We start from the raw sequence: 17,896 nt of genomic DNA, 5'->3' as shown, positions 1-17,896 counted from the left end.
ACACGACTCACTTGCAATCCCAGTCCTTGGGAGTTAGAGACAAGAAGATACCCAGGGCTGGCCATTAGCCTAGACTGCTCAGTGAACCCCCAATGCATAAAAGACTCTGTCTCTAAAACCAGGTGAACAGTACCCGAGGAACAAGAGCTGAGGTTGACCTATGGCTTCTATAGGAATGTGTGTACATGTGCACTGTACACATATGTGCACCTGCGCACACATGAATACATATATACAAAGGATAGACCGAAATTCAGGTAGGCACAATTATCCACAAGACGTAGCAACAGGCAGGGACTGTAGACTTCCCAGCACATCATTTTTCTATAGCTTTGACTCTGCAATGATGTAAATAGTTACAAAGTGAAAATAAACTTAAAAAGCCCTAGTGATTTCTCTCAGGTGAAATGAGTTGTTTCTTTTTCTTTTCTTTTTTTTTCTCAGAATCTAACTGCTAATAAGCAAGGCAAAAGAACACAGCACCTGAAATGAACGTGTCTAGTTATATACAAATTGGTGATGAAAGCGTGGATAAAAAGAATGCTGTTGGGCGATTTTTTTTTTTAAGCTCAGCATTTTGGCTGTGAATGCAGGAGAGAATTAAACCTAAGGACAAACCCTTATACTGCATTCAGTGGTCATGTTGATTACGCTGTTGGAATCACAGGTTTATATTCAATATAATAGTCAGGTAAAGAAAATAAGAACACTGGGGTTTCTGAGAAATGCATATAAGGCAAATTTACTATAAGATATGAATTTAAGGATAATGGTATTTGATTTGAATTGAAAATATCACTATGACCTTATGGTGTTAAAAAAATACATGTTTCCTGGGGCTGAGAGATGGTTCAGTGGCTAAGAGCACTAGCTGCTCTTCCAGAGGACACAGGTTCAATTTCCAGGATACACAATGGGGTCTCACGACCATCTCCAACTCCAGTTCTAGTGGACCTGACACCCTCTTCTGGCCTTCCTGAATACCAGGCACATGTATGGTACATAAATGCGTATAGAGGTAAAACACTCATGAACATGAAATAAGTAAACCTAACAAAAATATTTAGCATATTTCCTCTCCTGACCAGAAAGGTTCGGAAACAATGATCACATGGTAGCAATGAGCTCCCTGAGCTTTTGATGCTCAGGTTGTGATCTTTAAATGTCACTTGACACTATTTAAAACCCAGGCTCATGTATAAACATCTCATATGAGCTTGGACCAGGAAGGCACCATGTCCTGGGACATTATGTACCACCAGAAAAACCAAATCTTCTCATGTCAAGAAATCTAAAACATGAAGGGATAAAGATGGGTGAATTTAGGGCTCAAAGAATAGCAAAGGAGATTGATACCTCTGTGGGTGAAGGGCTCACCACACAAGCACAAGGACCTTAGTTTGAATCCCTAGAATCTGGACATGGCAGCATATGTCCATAATCTCTGTGTTCTCATGGACAGATAAGAGGCAGAAGAAGTTTAGGGGCTCACCTGGTGTACACAGCAGGCAAAAGAAACTGTCTCATGCAAGATGAAGGAAAGGACCAAGACCTGAGGCTGTCCTCTAACTTCCATGTGTGTACCATGGTATACACATACAGACACACAGGCACACACACATAACTAAAATAGAGCAATGAGTACAGATGCCTGGAACACACTGACTATAAAAACATATGCTTTCACAATTGTTGCAATAGTAGGAAAGAGACAAAAAAGAGAGACAGTAAATCTGTTTAACACTAGTAGAAGGAGGCAGTGCTTTATTTTGATAATTTATAAATGAGTGTTTTCTGCCTTCCTGGCTTTGGGCATTCCCAAACAATGTGAGGGATTAGGGCAAGGGCTTCCCTTTGAAGTTCCAGAGAGAGAGAATGAGTAAAAGTTGAGAGAATGGAAAAATTTCCACTCTGAATGTTCAAAACAAAACAACCAAAACAAAACAAAAAACCAAAAGCAACAACAAAAACCAGTTCAGGCGAAAGAGAATGCATGGATGAACAGAGGAAGCACTGGTGGGAAACTGATGGAGTAGGGGTCAGGAATCAGAGAGTTCATTCCCACCTGCTGCTTTACTTAGCATAAGTCCATGACCTTTATCTATCTCAACATGCTCAGAGAACCGAGGATGCAGGAAGAAGGGAGGGTGATACAAAAGTGAAAGCTCTTTTCATCAAGTTTTTGTGATGAACGTCTGGTTCAAAGGATATAGAGGGACAGAGGAATGCTAAGTCCTTACGACTAGAAGGAATCTTGCAAGGACCTCTCCAGTGTCTAGGTGTTGTCAATAGGACATGGCACTGGGAAAAAGGGCAGAAGACTTTTTGAAGAAAAAAAAAGAGAGATGTAATCTATAGTGACAGAGAGAAGACAAGTGACTGCCGGTGGATGAGGGGGACTGTAAGGGAGGGGAACAAGGAGCATGAGAACGCTCTGGGAGCAACAGGTGTGCTTGCTGCTTCAGTGCACATAGAGCTTGCTCCGCAACTAGGACCAAAAAACATTGAGTTGTGACAATTAGTGTTCCACAGATATTTTTCTTCTTTAAAGTTTCAAAGTCTGTTTCCAACTTTTTTTTGTTTCATTCGCTGTTTTTTTTTTTTTTTTTTTGATTAGGCCTAAAACACAGATTACTTTTATTTTTCTTAAGTAAATAGTCTCAGCCCCAGGGATGGTTAGCTCCCATCGAGTCAGTTTACACTGTGGGGATTCTACGTAGCTTTCCTGAAAGTGAGCTTGGTGAAACTTTTGTACCTGTATGTGTAGGATTTGCTTTCCAATTCATAGCCAGTACCCAGGAGAGACTCCTGCAGCCCAGTGCCCAGGAGCAGTGATGAGTCCCCAGGACCTAATTACACGGGAACTACTTCCAGACAGCACCACTCACAATGTGGCTCTTCATCTTTTTCTCTTTTATCAGAACATGGGGTTGGTGGAATGTGTGGTATTCATCCACGCCAGAAGATCCTATCTACATACAGCCCTCCTAGATGCTCAGGCCCGCCCATGTTGATTATAGCCCCTGACACTACATTGAATCTTCTCCTTGGCCCATCCTTGGATCTGTATGATAGATTTTCCCATCACTTCCTATCACTCTGTGCTCTCTCTAGACATACCCTGAGGCAGGAGATCCTGCCACCCGGGGAGAGAACAGTTTCCTCCACGGTACAAGCTACCACTGGATCCTCCGTGCCCCGAATAGCACCTGGAGACTAAGCCTGCTCTAGAAAGGCAGCTGTACCCATGATGCTCTATGCCAAACAAGCTGTACCAGTCTGGTATCTAGTTAACTGTGAAGCAGAATTTAAACGTCAGTCAGTCGCACTATCTAACTTGGGGTACCGTGCTGGAACAGCCTTGAGTTTCCTCCTTTATTTTCACTTCTGGCCACCTGACAGGGCCCTGATTTTCTCATCTTTGCCCACCCTGTCTCCAGTGTCTGATTTCATTCCTGTCTCTGTTCTTCCCCTCCAAGCACACCCCCTTTTAGCCACCCTGGAGTTTCTCCAGCACCTGAGGAGTCACTCTATGGGGACCATCAACACTCCCTCAAGGGCAGGTCCTTATCATCTTCCTATTGGGGATCCCTAGCTCCCAGGGTGGTTAACATTGGCAACTTGACAGCGCCTAGAGTTACCTAGGAGACACACCTTTGGCTATGTCTGTGAGGGGAGTTTCCAGAATGGAAGTGGGAAGACCCACTCTGAATGGACTGGGGTTCTGGACTAAATGAAAAGGAGAAAATGCACTGAGCATCAGTAATTACTCCTCTTGGCTTCCTGACTGTGGACTGTCATGTGACCAGCTGGCTCACACTCCTGTCACTGTGACTTCCCGGCCTTTGGAGACAGTACTGCAACTGTTATCCCGAATGAACCTTCCTTCCTCCGTAAGCTGCTGGGTCAGGTATTTTGTCGCCACCTACCTGCCCCTCCACAATCCACCTGCAGATGGCCGTCTTCCCATCATAGCCCGGTCGGAACTGGAGTGTGGCTGAGCGAGGGCTGATGTTGGAAATGACCAGGTTGGATGGAGCACCAGGAAGGTCTAGAGGGGGTGAGAGAGTCAGGAAGAGGGTTAACTTGTGTCACAGCTTAGGGTGGGTGCCAAGCCTGTTAGGGAGGAAACAGCTTCAAAATGACTCTCTTCATTGCAAAAGGCACTTGTTTACCAAGCCGGGAAAGCAAGAAGCAGTGCTACTCTCCTCTGCAGGGCCTCACAGCGGGATCCTTCCTCTAACAGGGTCACCCGCTGCTCCCCAGGCCATCTGAAGTGGAATTAGGAGACTCCCGTCTTATTCATCTCTATAGAGAGCCGATAATTAATAGGTGCTTGTTGTGCAAAGAAAGACAAGGGAACGTGATTACATCCTCCAGGCTCCTGCCCCAGCACCAAGAAAGGACTGTCTAACTTCTTTTCCCTGCTCCCATGATGCCCCGGGAGTCGGGGTTGAGGAGGGGATGGAAATCTGCAGGTCTTGGATGTGGTTTCCAAGACAACCAAGAGCAGGTGAGAGTGCAGGACTCTTTGCTGGACTCAGTTGTTCTGGGAACGCCATAGGTGGAAAGTGAGCCTACATCTGAGCTTTCCTGGCCTGAGGCCCACTCATACAGAGAGACCCTGCTGGACTGCTCTCTGGGAGGCCAGTCTTCCCTGCAAGTTCAACCAAGTGCTGAAAATGAGAAATTCCCAAGAGTAAGAGAATGGGTTAAAGGGAGAAAAGAAAAATAGTGCAGACAAAAACTACCTTAAAAAGACAAGACAAAGGGCTAGAGGTATACCTCCACAAGCTGTGTCCACCCACAAAGCCTTGGATCCCCAGCACTGCATAAAGCCAGGCAAGGCAGTGCACCCCTGCAGATCCAGTACTGAGGAGGTGGAGGCAGAAGGATCAGAAGTTCGGACTATCCTCAGCTACATAGGAAGTTTGGGGCTAGCCTGGGATCCAGAAAACCTTGTCTCATAAAATTAAAAATAAATGAATGGAACAAAACAAACATAAACAGATAAAAACAAGGCTGAGGGTGGGGGTCGCTCTGCAGTAGAGCACTTGCCTAGCATGCACAAGGCTCAGGGTTTCAGCTCCAGGATCTAAGAGGAAGATAGAAAGAGAAGGGAGTGGGGATGGGGAGGGGAGAGACAAGGACAGGGGAGAAGAGGAAGGAAGGAAGGAAGGAAGGAAGGAAGGAAGGAAGGAAGGAAGGAAGGAAGGAAGAAATTAGAGAGGGAAGAACGAAAGCCTGCTTGCTGTCCTCAGGTTTCTGAGAGGCAATGTCCCAGCTTGCACAACTAGGGTATCTGAAGACAGGTCTTGCCACAGGATAATAAAGCCCCTATAGTGACAGCCTGCTATTGTCACAAGCAGGGTCTCTAGGACCTCAAGGGTCCTTCTGCATCTGGCTTAATGAATTTGAAGCAGAAGATGTTTAAAGCGAAGGACAAGTGACTCTTCTTTCTAGTCCTTCACTCTCTGGATTCTTAAAACGGCTCTTCAACGTCTAATGGATGTAAACCTTCAGCCTGGCAGACCAAAGCCAGCTCCCCGGAGGGACTCGCTGCAGACTCATCCTATGGGTGCTACCGAGTGTCTTAGCTAGTTACAGGTGATCTGGCTATAAGGCAGCTCAACAGTCTCTCTTTAGGATGACTATGAGAGGCTCACTCAGAGCAAATGCTTCTGTTTCTCTTCTGTGTCTCCCTACTGCAGTTCCTAGAGACATATAGCCTGGAGACAGTAATGGCAGATGTAGAGAGGCCTTCCAGAGGTCAGTGTACTCATTCCCTAGCAGGGATGAACAGTGCCCAGGCCACAGAACTTTGTAACCACACCAGATGTGTCTGCCCGTGGTCTCCCTGCCCACAACACAGCCATTGCTACAAATGTACTAACGATATTTCAGATCTGTGGTTTGGGTGCTCTAAGTTTTATGGGAATTCGGTATTTGGCTAAAATCAGTGAGTATGGGCTGAGGAGATGGCTTAGTCAGTAAAGTGCTGGTTGTACAAGCATGAGAGACTGAATTCAGATTCTAAGAATATAGGGTAATAGGCCAGTGGAAAATTATCCTGTCCTGGGCCTGTCCCTGAACTCAGAACTTGAGTATCCCCACCCCATGACTCAGGGTGAGCAAACACTACTTCTGACCAGCTTGTACTTTTCTACCAGCTCACTGCACATGCTCCAAAGACCCTACAGAAGCCTGCCCCTCCACCCAGCCCATTGCTGTCTCTGCTCCAGCTCAAAGGCAGTTGTCATTTTGTGGTTCCCCCAACCCATCTCTTCTGTGAGGTTTGCTGCATGGTTTGATTTTGTAGTATTCCTTGGCTCCCTAGTGCCAAGATACCCGTGTGCTGGAAAACCCTTTTACAGAACCCACATAAAAAGCCAGGTATGGTGACTGACACCTATAATCTCAGTTCTAGGGAGATGGAGACAGGAGGATCCTGGAAGCTTGCTTGGCAACCACTCTAGCCAATCAGTGGGCTTCAGGTTCAGTGAATGCCCCTGTCTCAAAATTAGAGGAAAAGGGATTGAGGAAGGCACAAGATGCTGGCCTCTGGCCATCACGTGAAATGTGTGCACACAGGTCTACACACAGTAAATAAATAAATAAATAAATACAAAATGTTTTAAAAGGCCTCTTTCTGCAGGCTGGAGACGTAAAGCAATGCCTTAGTGTGATGGTCTTCCATGCATATGGGACTCATCCAGAGCAAACTCAGGAGCCTCACCTGTCAACTTACTATGTAGCCGAGGACTGTCTTACACTCTGGATGCACACGCCTTTCCTTGGGCAACCCTTACATTCTAAGCGTGTACCGCCATACCTGGTTTGCTTGTGCAGAAACCAAACCTTGTGTACAGTAGCTGAGTTGCAGCACCAGCCCCTCCCACACTTAATTTCAAATGCATTTCTTATTTCTCTTTCTCAAAGGCATCTACTGTCCACGTGGTCACTGGCTGTGGACCTGCAGGGTGGAAACCTTGGGCTGGGGAGACCACATTTTTGCCCCGTAGAAACCATCTCTCTCCTTCCTTTCAAGCCACTTCTGCTGGCTCTCACACTCTGGAAAGAGGCACAAGGTCAGATACAGTGGAAGGCTAAGCCGAGAGTGGATCTGAGTCCTTTGCCTTTGCACGTGGGTAGGTGGCTAAGCCCCGCCCCTAGCTCTCCAGGCACTTGGTGAATTCTGCATGGAAATGCCACCCTATTGGAAGGTCAGAGATGACCAACACAGGCAAAGTACGCATGCTGTACCCTGCTGACCTGGGGGTACTCCGGAAGAAATGGTGGACGACGTGGTCAGGCCCACACCTGCGGCGGTCACAGCAGCCACGTCGATGGTGTAGGTGGTGAGAGATGACAGTCCACGGATCTTGTACTCGTGGGTTGTGCTGTTGAGGGTGTGTGTGAGCCGAGAGTCATTCTTCCCATACACCTCCCAGGAGATCTGATAGCCTGCAGAGACAAGGGAAGAACTGAGGCAGGACCTCCACCAGACAGGTGGGAAGCCAGCGCTCCTCCCCGAGAATGGGGTTCTCAGACCTCAGGAGCCGGTGCGTGGACAAGAGGTGACAGATCCGCCGCCCCCAGCTGCAGTGCTGTGCTTTGCTCATTCTTGTCCAATCAGGAGACATTACAACATGGTTCCCATCTTCATTAACTGCTGTTTTCATTACCCAGATCCCCGAGTGGGTGGCTCGCTCTAGGGTCCCATCTCATGTGCGGAAACACTTTTTGTGTGTGTGTGTGTGTGTGTGTGTGTGTACCAGCGTGCTTGTGTGTGTGGTGACTGACAGGCCATTCTTCCGGTTTTCAAAGGGAAACATTTCCTTTTACCTGCCCTCGTTTTCTCAGTTTTGCTTTGCCTCTGAGCTTTGCCCTGCTCCTTACTGAAGATGCGGTTTTCTAGAAAAAAAAAAATTAATTTTCCTCTCGATTCTCTTCTCAGTCTGGCGGGGCCTCGTGATCACAATTTATTCAGCCTCAGATTCCATCGTGACTTGGGGCTTAGAGAAAAAAAAACCCAACTAGTGCCTGAGTCAACCCCTTTTGAGGGGAGCTGATGGGATTAGAGGGCGCTTAAAGTGTCTGGTAAAGAGGGGACAGTGATGGAGAGAGCTCCCGGGGTCCTCGGGCGAAGGGAAACTGCTGAGGATGCCAGCCCTTCCTTCTTCTCAGTCAATAAGCTCGGGGATATGGAAGCTCTAAGACGCATCTTAGCTCCCCTTTACTCAGATGAAAGTCATAAATAAAGTTAGAAACTGCTCTTGCGGGTGAACAGAAACTTAGAGGATGGTGCCTCGGGACTTTAATATTTTGAAAAAAAATTTAATGTCAGAATTCACCCCCTGCTCACTGTCCCCACAGTCATCAGACAGCGTGGTAACTACCAGGTACCTTCAGGGAAACTCAGATGTTGGGGGAGGTGTAGCTGGAACAGCAAGGCAAAAAGACCACTGGAGAGATGCTGTGGCCATGGAGGGATGTTGGGTCCACGGAGGGATGCTGGGGCCATGGAGAGATGCTGGGGCCATGGAGGGATGCTGGGGCCACGGAGGGATGCTGGGGCCATGGAGGGATGCTGGGGCCATGGAGAGGGGGGAGATGCTGGGCCATGGAAGGATTCTGGGGCCCTGGGGAAGGGAGGAGATGCTGGGGCCATGGAAGGATACTGGGTCTACGGAGGGATTCTGGGGTCAGGGGGGATGATAAGTCCACAGAGGTATGCTGGGGCCATGTGGGGAGGATGCTGGACCATGGAGGGATGCTGCAGCCATGGAGGGATGCTGTGGTCATGGGGGAATGCTGGGTCCACAGAGGGATGCTGGGGTCATGGGGGAATGCTGGGTCCACAGAGGGATGCTGGGGCCATGGGGAGGGGGGAGATACTGGGGCCATGGAAGGATGCTGGGGCCATAGAGGGATTTGGGGTCATCAGGAATACTGGGGTCTCTTAGAGGGAGGATGCTCAGGCCACGGGGGCATAGTGGGGCCACAGAGGGATGCTGGGGCCATGAGGAGGGATTCTGGGGCTACGGGGGGATGCTGGGTCTATGGGTAAATGCTGGGGCCATGAGGGCCTTGAAGTCACCTGAGCTCCTGAATTCCACTGGCTAGGGATGGAGTGGGTCTCTCCTTAGGGACATGGAACATCAAACTTCACTACTCTGTGTAGTCTACCAGGGCCTCAGGCCCTAGTCCCTGTTCCCTTTTCCCCACGGTACTGGCAAGAGCTGTTCCCATGCTGTCTGGCTGCCACCTCCCCTCCAGTTTTGCCCAATGCCAAGTCTTAGGCTCTCTTTCTTCGCTTACTGCCCATACTGCAGAGCTTCCATGGACTGGTGCTAGGATCCGAGTACTCTGCTCAGGTTTCACAGACTGGTGTAAGATCTGAGCATTCTGCCTCAGCTTCCATGGCTGGGTGCTAAGGTCTGAGTACCCTCTGCCTGAACTGGCCTTCTCCTGTAATCAGATTGGTGACTGCCCTAAGTGTCACCATAGAACCTTCATCCAGTAACTGATGGAAGCAAATGCAGAGATCTACAGCTGCGCACTGGGCTGAGCTCTGGGGGTCCAGGTGAAGAGAGGGAGGAGCAAAGGAGGTCACCATCCTGACAGGGAAACCCACAGAGACAGCTGACCTGAGCTTGTTTGTGGGAGCTCATGTCACGGACTTTATACTGATGGTGAGGGAGCCTGCATGGGACTGACCTAGGCCCTCTGCATGTGGGTGACAGTTGTGTGGCTTGGTCTGTTTGTGGGACCCCTGGCAATGGGACTAGGATCTGTTCCTGTCACATGAGCTGGCTTTTTGGAGCTCATTCCCTAAGGTGGCATACCTTGCTCAGCCTTGATGTTGGGGGGGAGGGGCAGGAAGCTTAGTCCTGCCTTAATTTGATATGCCATACTTTGTTGACTCCCATGGGAGGTGTTGCCCTTTCTGAGGAGTGGACATGGCAGGGAGTACAAAGGAAGTAGGGAGAGGAAATGGGAAGAAAGGAGAGAGGGGAAACTGTAGTTGGTATGTAAAATAAATAAATTTAATAAAAAATTTAAAAATGAATAAATGGGATAAAGCTTTTTGTAATAAGCAAAAAAAAAAAAAAACCCAAAAAAACAAAAAAACCCCAACTGAGTACTCTCATTAGCGCTTTCTTTATGGTTAATTTGAAATTTTGAAAAAAACCCCCACAAACCATGCTACTTCTAGCATCTATGATGGCTGATCTTGACTGCAGATTCGATAGACTCTGAACTCTTCCAGGAGGCAAGTCTCTGGTGTGTCTGTGAGGAATTTTCTAGACTGTGTTAACTGTAGTGGGGAGACCTATCCTAAACATAGGCGGACTCTCTCATGGGCCGGAGTCTCAGACGGAATGAAAAAGGGAGAAAAGAAGCTGAGCCCCAGCATCCGTCTGGCTCAGCTTCCTGACTGCTTCAGGCTGTGTCCCTTCAACTATAAGCCAGATTTGTTTGTCAGGTATTTGGTCCCAGCAAGGAGAAAAGTCACCAATACAGCATCGAACAATATGTAGCCCTCGGTTGCAACTAATTTGTAGTAATGCGGCTACTTTTTCTTGTTTTTGACTTTTTTTTATTACTTACTTACTTACTTGTTTGTTTGTTTGTTTATTTGGAGACAGGTCCCAGTAAGCATCCCAGCCTGGCCTTGAACTCACAGATTCACTTTGCTCTGCCTTCCTAGTACTGGGACTAAAGTTGTGTGCCATCCTGCTGGGCCTTTTCTCTATGCGATGGCTCAACACATAGACCTCCAAGGGAGGTGAGCATTAGGGCATCCAACGCCAGTGCTGTGGGAAGCCTGGAGCTGGAGACTAGGGCCTGAGAGGCCATGAGATCCTGCATGGAGCAGGGAGATTCAGGGCTCTGTGCTGCTGAGGCGAGGACCCACACTGCTGCTGGGCCAGTGAATTCCAGAGGGAGGGCCTGTTTCAAGCGGTGTCCCAAGCATGTCACCTGGGCTACATCATGCAATCCACAGGACACACACTTGACACTTGAAGATATTGTTTATCTTCACTATACTAAGAAAGAAATAAACAGGGGGTCCCAGGAACTTGCTAGAAATCAACAGCCCTGCTTCAGGGCCATCTTCTCTGTCTGTGGTCTGGACAGATTCCAACAACAACCCTGGCTCTGGCGGGTTTTTTTCCTGATAAATCTTTAAACAGTGTGAGATTCCTGGCCACTCCGAAGGCCTGGGAAGAGGAGGCTTTGTAGAATGCTGCCACCTTGTCTGCCAGGAGGTTCTATTTGTTTAAAAGCTGCTCTTTAGCAAAAATTTACCAAACACAGCATCTTGTTCATCACGTCAACATGGAGCCAGAACACAGCAATTTTCAGTGTCTCCAGTAAGCACAGCACCGCTGATGTCTGCTCGAGTCCGAATGGATCGCACTGTCTGCTCGACTCATTACTGACACAAATGGACACAAAATGGACAACTGAAGACCTTGCTCTGGGGCTGGGGAGGTGGCTCAGTGGATAAAGTGCCTGCAAGAGTTTGATCCCCGGAACCTACATTTAAAAAGCCAGATGTGGTGGCACATGCTTGTAATGCCACTCCTGGGGAAATGGAGCCAGGCAGATCCCTTGGGTACAACAGCCTGCCAGTTTAGCCTAATTTGTGAATACCAGGTCAAGTCTCAAAAATCAAGGTGGGTAGTGTTTGGGGATCAACATTGGAGGTTGGCTACTGGTCTTCATCTGTGCCCACATCTGCATACATATGTATGTCCTCCCCTCTACACACACACACACACACACACACACACACACACAGCTGGCTCTGGAGAGCATAAATAAGATTAGTACCAGCACAGAGAAAGCCCTGGCTAGGAACTTCCAATGAGCAGTATAATGGGATATTGCCACAGGGCAGAGAACTGGGAATCTGGTGTGTAAAGATGTCTCCCCTCTATTACATACAGCCTTGGAGACGTGGGTGGTGGATGCCGGCAGCTCCGGCCAGCAAGTGCTTCATCTAACTTCAGCTTGCGGCAAGAGAGAGCAGAGCGAGACTTTGCCGAGAGCCAGCACTCCCAGCCACCCTCAGCTCTGCTTCTTACCTGCTGAGAATGGCTCTGCTAACTGAGACTAACGACCATGGGAGCTTCAGAAATAATTTTCTGTTGATCTGGAGTAAATTCTCTACAAGAGAGTAGTGCATCCAATCACAGACTGTCTGTCTGCATCCTGGAGCTCATAAATCAGGGTTTACTGGGGAAGAGAGCGAGATACCGCAATTTACAACAAGAGCACAATGGGCAATTTACTCAGGCAGGTGCGCGGTTGCCCTTGCTTGAAGCTTCCTTCTCGTTCTGGCCACAAAATAAAATGGAGATGTGGAATGGGGGTGGTCACCAAGGGCTAGGCTGATAAAACATCATCTCTGACAGACAGCCCACCATAAAGGTCACATTGCCCAGGACCAAACTTTTAGATGTATGTGTGTCCTGCAGTTGCCTTCAGCAGTGTGATATACGTGTGATGTCTCTGAAGGACGGGGTGTACGCTGACATTTCCTGACCTAGGCTCAGAAGGCCAGGTGTGCCTGCAAGCACTTCTCCTTTTCTCCTCTCTCTCTCTCTCTCTCTCTCTCTCTCTCTCTCTGTATATACATGTGTGTGTATGCATGTGTGTGTGTGTGTATGCATGTGGGTGTGTGTATGCATGTGTGTGTGGGTGTGTGTGCATGCATGTGTGTGTGGGTGTATGCATGTGGGTGTGTGTATGCATGTGTGTGTATGCATGTGTGTGTGTGTGGGTGTGTATGCATGTGTGTGTATGCATGTGTGTGTGGGTGGGTGTGTATGCATGTGTGTGTGGGTGTGTGTAGGCCAGAGGTCAATGTTTTCAATCCCTCTCCACCATAAGTTTTGAGATAGTGCATCTTGCTGAATCCAGAGTTCATCAATTCTGTAAGATTCGCCTGTCCTCATGTTCTCAGTGCTGGGATCACAAGTGTGTTCTGTGTGCCTGGCTTTTTGTGTGGGCTCTGGGGAATCAGATTCACATACATATGCTTTACTGACTGAACCTTCTCCAGCACAATGTTGACCTTTTGGGGGCTGCTAGCTTGTCCTGGGGAAGATTCATGGGTTTTTTTTAGAGGTGGTGCCTACCATTAGGCAGGGTGTGGAATGCTGAGTGAAGAACATCAATATAGGAGTCACAGTGGAACATGGGCTGGATGGCATCTATCCATGAACGCTTCCCCTCTATAGTGCTTCTCAGAGTGGCAGGCGTCTGACCCAGCCTCTACAAACACATTTTCACAGTATGGGCAGGAGTGAGGAGAAGCATAGACCAGACAGCCAGGAGTGGACAACTTTGGTCCTGACATGAAGGGCAGAGTCTGTCTGAAGCTCGGCTAGTGGTGGGGCGGCCTCCTCGCTCAGTCAAGGCCGCAGTGGAAGCAGGCCAGCAGAATCCAACTGATCCAAGCTCGGAGGGTCAAGCTCCATCATAAACACTAGCTGCTCGCTTGTGACTACAGGTATTTGTTTAAATAAAGTATGAAAATGAGTTCATTAGGCCCCATTAGCTGGCGAGAGCAGATGATCATAAACTGGCAGTCCTGGCAACCAGCTTTCAGCCATGGAATGGTGGCTCAGCCCCGATGGTCCCCGCTCAAGCCATAAAACAGTTTGGAAGGAAGGTGGAATTCAGGAGGGGTGTGGGGCTGTGGATCTGGGACGGGGGAGGCCCTTCCGGGTTAGGATGCCTATCAGAGAGTCTTGGACAGTTTCTAGAACACAGTGCATGCCTGGAGGCCGACTGGACAGGCAAGACTGCCTGTCCCTCTCACTCTACAGCCCCACCTCCAGGATTAATGATGAGCAAGGTTCGGATCCGCCCCCCAGATCAGAGCTAGAGTGGCTTCCTTCTGGGGCTGCAGACACATCTTGGGGAGGAAGTGCTTGCTATGCACACATGAGGATCTGAGTTCGGTCCCCCAGTTCCCTTGTAAAAGGTGTGGTATCTCTCTGTAATCCTAGCACTCAGGAGGTGGAGGTAAGCAGATCCCCCAGGGGCTCCCCAGTCTAGCCTGCTTGCTGAGTTCCGGGCCAATGAGAGACCCTGTTTTAAAAAACAAAGTGGATCGTGCCTGAGGAAAGACAACCGAGGATGTCCTCTGACCTCCACATGCAATGTGCGCATTACCTGCACACATGCAAACATATTCTCACGTGAACACACACACACACACACACACACACACACACACACACACACAGCTCCTATTAAACAGACGTACCATCATCCCTCTGTCATCATTTGTTTCTGCCTTCTGTGTGACATAAAGATATACTAGCCTACATCAGGTCTCTGCTGCCTACCCGGTCCCAGTCCCTGTCTGTCCCCACTGGGTTGGTTTCCTTCTGCTCCAGGCTTGGGGAAACAGTCTTATTTCCATGCTCGGTATCTGCTGTCTTGTACTGGGAAGCCATCCACAAGAGGCCTGGGCTTTGATATCTCACCCCTGCAGCAGCCAGCTCTGGTCCCACAGGGAGGACACTGTCCAGTCCAGGCAGAGTCAGGTGGACAATTGTCTGCATGCTACTCGGCAGTTAGGCTCTGAGTGGGGCTAGCTCCAAGGCCCCGAGAACCACGGTGAGGGGCTCTAGGGGACACAGCTCATCACAGGATAGCCCATCCTGAGTAGTCTCTGGGCTGCTTGCCAGGGTCACTGCTGAGAGCTCCCAGGGGCAGTGGCCCTGTTCCAGCCACAGTCTGGGATATTCCTTGCTGGTCCCCACCTCAGGAGCCAGTTTGAGAAAGTTGTTTCAAAACCACCGTGTGCCACACACCAGTGGATACATCTTATCTAAGCACAGCGGAGATCTGGGCCGGGACTACAAAAAGACAGACAACATGAACAGACTCTTAGGGGAGGAAGGGAGGGGCTGAATCCAATGGGGATCCATGGACTGAGCAGCTGGGTGCTACCCAGGAGGTGGCCAGAGCACACAGCATGTTTTTCTTCAACTTTGTATATGCTAACGTATGCAGATGTGCATACATCTGGATGCATGCAGCGGCTTGAGAGCCTTACATGGAGAAAGCTCTCGTGATAGTCTTCATCTAGCCAACTGCACCAGGCTGGCTGGCCAGAAAGCCCAAGGGATCCATCTACCTGTCTGTCACCCCAACACTGAGGTTACAAGCACACGTACCACCACGCCTGACTTCTGACACAGGTTCCGGGAACCGAACTCATGTCCTCACCGATGGAGTCATCTCTCCCCAGCCCCATATGTGTTATCATTAAATGTGTTATTTTTACATTTTCAGTGCACACAGACTGAAGCCATTTGGACTTAATGCACGGCACGGCTGGGTATTTCTTTGGCCTTGGGCTTTGGGAAACCCGACGAGGGCTGCGGGTCGGTGGGGGGGTGGGGACTTCCAAGGATAACAGCAGTACAGTTTGTACCTTACTCCCAGCATGGGATGAGACAGGATGGGCAAGTGGCTACCAGGGGCCACTTCTGAGCCGGGCAATCATAGGGACCCTCATCCCCAGTCCTCGCTGCCCAGCTGAGGTAGAGGACATGAGTAATCACACAGCATGAGAGGTAGCATGTTGCAGTGCTGAGGAGCCTGGCATCGAGGCATGTTCAGAGAGGCCGCTGCTCCCATCCAGGACACTGACAAGGGCAGGGGCACAGCACAGCCTGATGGCAGTCACAGGACACCTCGCCTATTTTAGCTCACCTCGCATGTCTGCACTTCTTAGACATAGCAACTTTTGGGGACTCAGGGAATTACTCACTGCTTAGCATTCGGGAACCCTAGCTTCAAGCCATGGTGCCACACAAAGAAACGAGTCAAACATTAAGAGTCTTTGAAGGTGAGCTGCTCCCCGAGGTCCCTGCCGTCAAGGGGTTTACTGTGAAGGGCCAGCCATGCAGAGTTTATCCTGAGTGTGACTCATGGAGATCCAGGGGACCTAGGACCCCTTTGAGCCTGAGACTCTTCATCCCCACAACACTTCCATGGCCTAAAGTTCTCACTCAAGATGGGGTGGAGTCGGGGCAGGATCTGGGATTTGGAGCCAGGAGATCGACTGGGGCCTTGTCTGGCCTTGCCACTGGTGACAGAAGCTGGAGGGCAGAGACGTCAGTACTGTGGTCGCTGCCCTACCAAGAGGATATTAGACATTGATCTGTGCACAGTAGGTGTGTTTGCTGTTCTCCTGGCCTCAGTTTCCTTGCCTGTAACATGGCCAGAATATCAATACGATTCTATACTGCTATGAGAATTGAGCTAAATACACGAGGAAAGGTACCAAAAAACCCCAAACCTGATTCTGGTTGTCCAACGAGACTTCTGCAGCATCCAAAGCAAGGATTAACTCCTTGCTCTGAGGCTGTGGTCTTCACAAGGAGATAAACCATACCTCCTACTCGCACTGCCCCCCGCCCCCAGTATAACCAGAAAGACACATCAGTTACTCCCAGAAGGCCTGGGGCCACTCTCAGTAGCTTTGTTTGACATGGGGGCCACCCCTTCTTGTTAGGGCACACTTGCCGATTTCCTTTCCAGACGAAAAGACTGCTTACCCATAATAATGCCGTTTCTCTCCAGGGGCTCCTGCCAGCTGACCTTGAGAGAGGTGTCCAGAATCTCCGTGAAGCTCAGGTGCCCCACAGCTCCCGGTTCTACCAATTAAAAATAAAGATACCTGTTAACAAAGCCTGCCGTTCTTTGATCGGACCTGTGTGGACAGCTTTGACTCCAGAAGGGAAGGAATGAGACAGGGCCAGCAGAAGCCTGTGTAGAACAAACACCAGGAGGCATGCAGCCCGGACTAGGGGCCGGATGCTGAGCCGTGCTCCTGGTCTTGAGTATGTTACTTTGCCAGCTCCATGCAGTCACACAGACAGAGGTAGAGAGAGTGGATACAGGAAACGCAGGCACAGCTTCTGTCTTTCTCCCTAATCCCACCCAGTAGAATAATTTGCCTGGGTGGACCTGGATATCAATTGCTTGCTAGAATCTCCCATTAAGGGAATGGGGATGTGGTTCCATAGTAGAATAAAGAATAACCTGCCTAGGATTCCCCAATGAGGGACTGGGTGTGGCTCAGTGGTAGAGCCCCTGCCTAGAATCCCCCAGTGAGGTGCTGGGGTGTGGCTCAGTGGTAGAGCACCTGCCTAGAATCCCCCAGTGAGGGGCTGGGGTGGGCTCAGTGGTAGAGCCCCTGCCTAGAATCCCCCAGTGAGGGGCTGGGGTGTGGCTCAGTGGTAGAGCCCCTGCCTAGAATCCCCCCACCTCATGAGGGGATGGGGTGTGACTCAGTGGTATAGCACCTGCCTAGAATCCTCTGGAGAGGGGCTTGGCTTTCCAAGAGTATTTGAACAGAACCCTTCAGTGAGAAGAGCCAGGAGTCTGGCTTTTATTGCAACCATTAACATTTTGGAAGCCAGTAATGGAGCCTAGGGCCAGGGCCCATGCCTGTTCACCTGACCCAGAGGTCTAGTTTCTGAATACTTCTCTACCAGAGGATTTTTCAGGAGCAAGAGCAAGTGCCAGCAAAAGGCTTGCACCATTGCATCCTACCTAAGAGAAAGTGAAGATGTTTGGAGAAGTCAACCCACTTCCCATAGTCCTCTCAGCGGAGGACCTGCGCTAGCCGAGGAGGGAGCACCCTTCTCTTCAAGGTACCTTCCCGTGGATTCCCTTGCAAACCTGCTGAGAACAGTCTCACTGAGGGGTCCCCGGTGAAATCAGGGGTCTTACTTGGCCTGCAGGAGAGGAGAGTCACAGGCTCCCACCAACCTTGCCACAAAAGGAGCAGCCAGTGCTTCGCTGCCTCCTGGAACCATAACAAAGCCCCTGAACACAGCTAATGAATTTT

The 17,896-nt window shown here is 49.5% G+C and overlaps 1 protein-coding gene across 1 annotated transcript in view; it reads right to left on the bottom strand.

The window, feature by feature from the left end:
• Sdk1 (sidekick cell adhesion molecule 1) overlaps window positions 1-17,896 on the bottom strand; it is a 935,030-nt gene that overhangs the window by 138,926 nt on the left and 778,208 nt on the right. The window contains exons 20-22 of the mRNA XM_038345621.1: window positions 16,599-16,697; window positions 7,273-7,464; window positions 3,930-4,051 (exon numbers count right to left, since the gene is read on the bottom strand). Of these exons, the coding sequence (XP_038201549.1) occupies window positions 3,930-4,051; window positions 7,273-7,464; window positions 16,599-16,697 (413 nt within the window). The remainder of the gene's footprint in view (window positions 1-3,929; window positions 4,052-7,272; window positions 7,465-16,598; window positions 16,698-17,896) is intronic.

The sequence above is a fragment of the Arvicola amphibius genome, chromosome 10 (assembly GCF_903992535.2).
Source record: "Arvicola amphibius chromosome 10, mArvAmp1.2, whole genome shotgun sequence".
Lineage (NCBI taxonomy): Eukaryota > Metazoa > Chordata > Mammalia > Rodentia > Cricetidae > Arvicola > Arvicola amphibius.
Note: the sequence above shows the minus strand (reverse complement) of the source record. Positions and strands in the feature narration are given on the sequence as shown.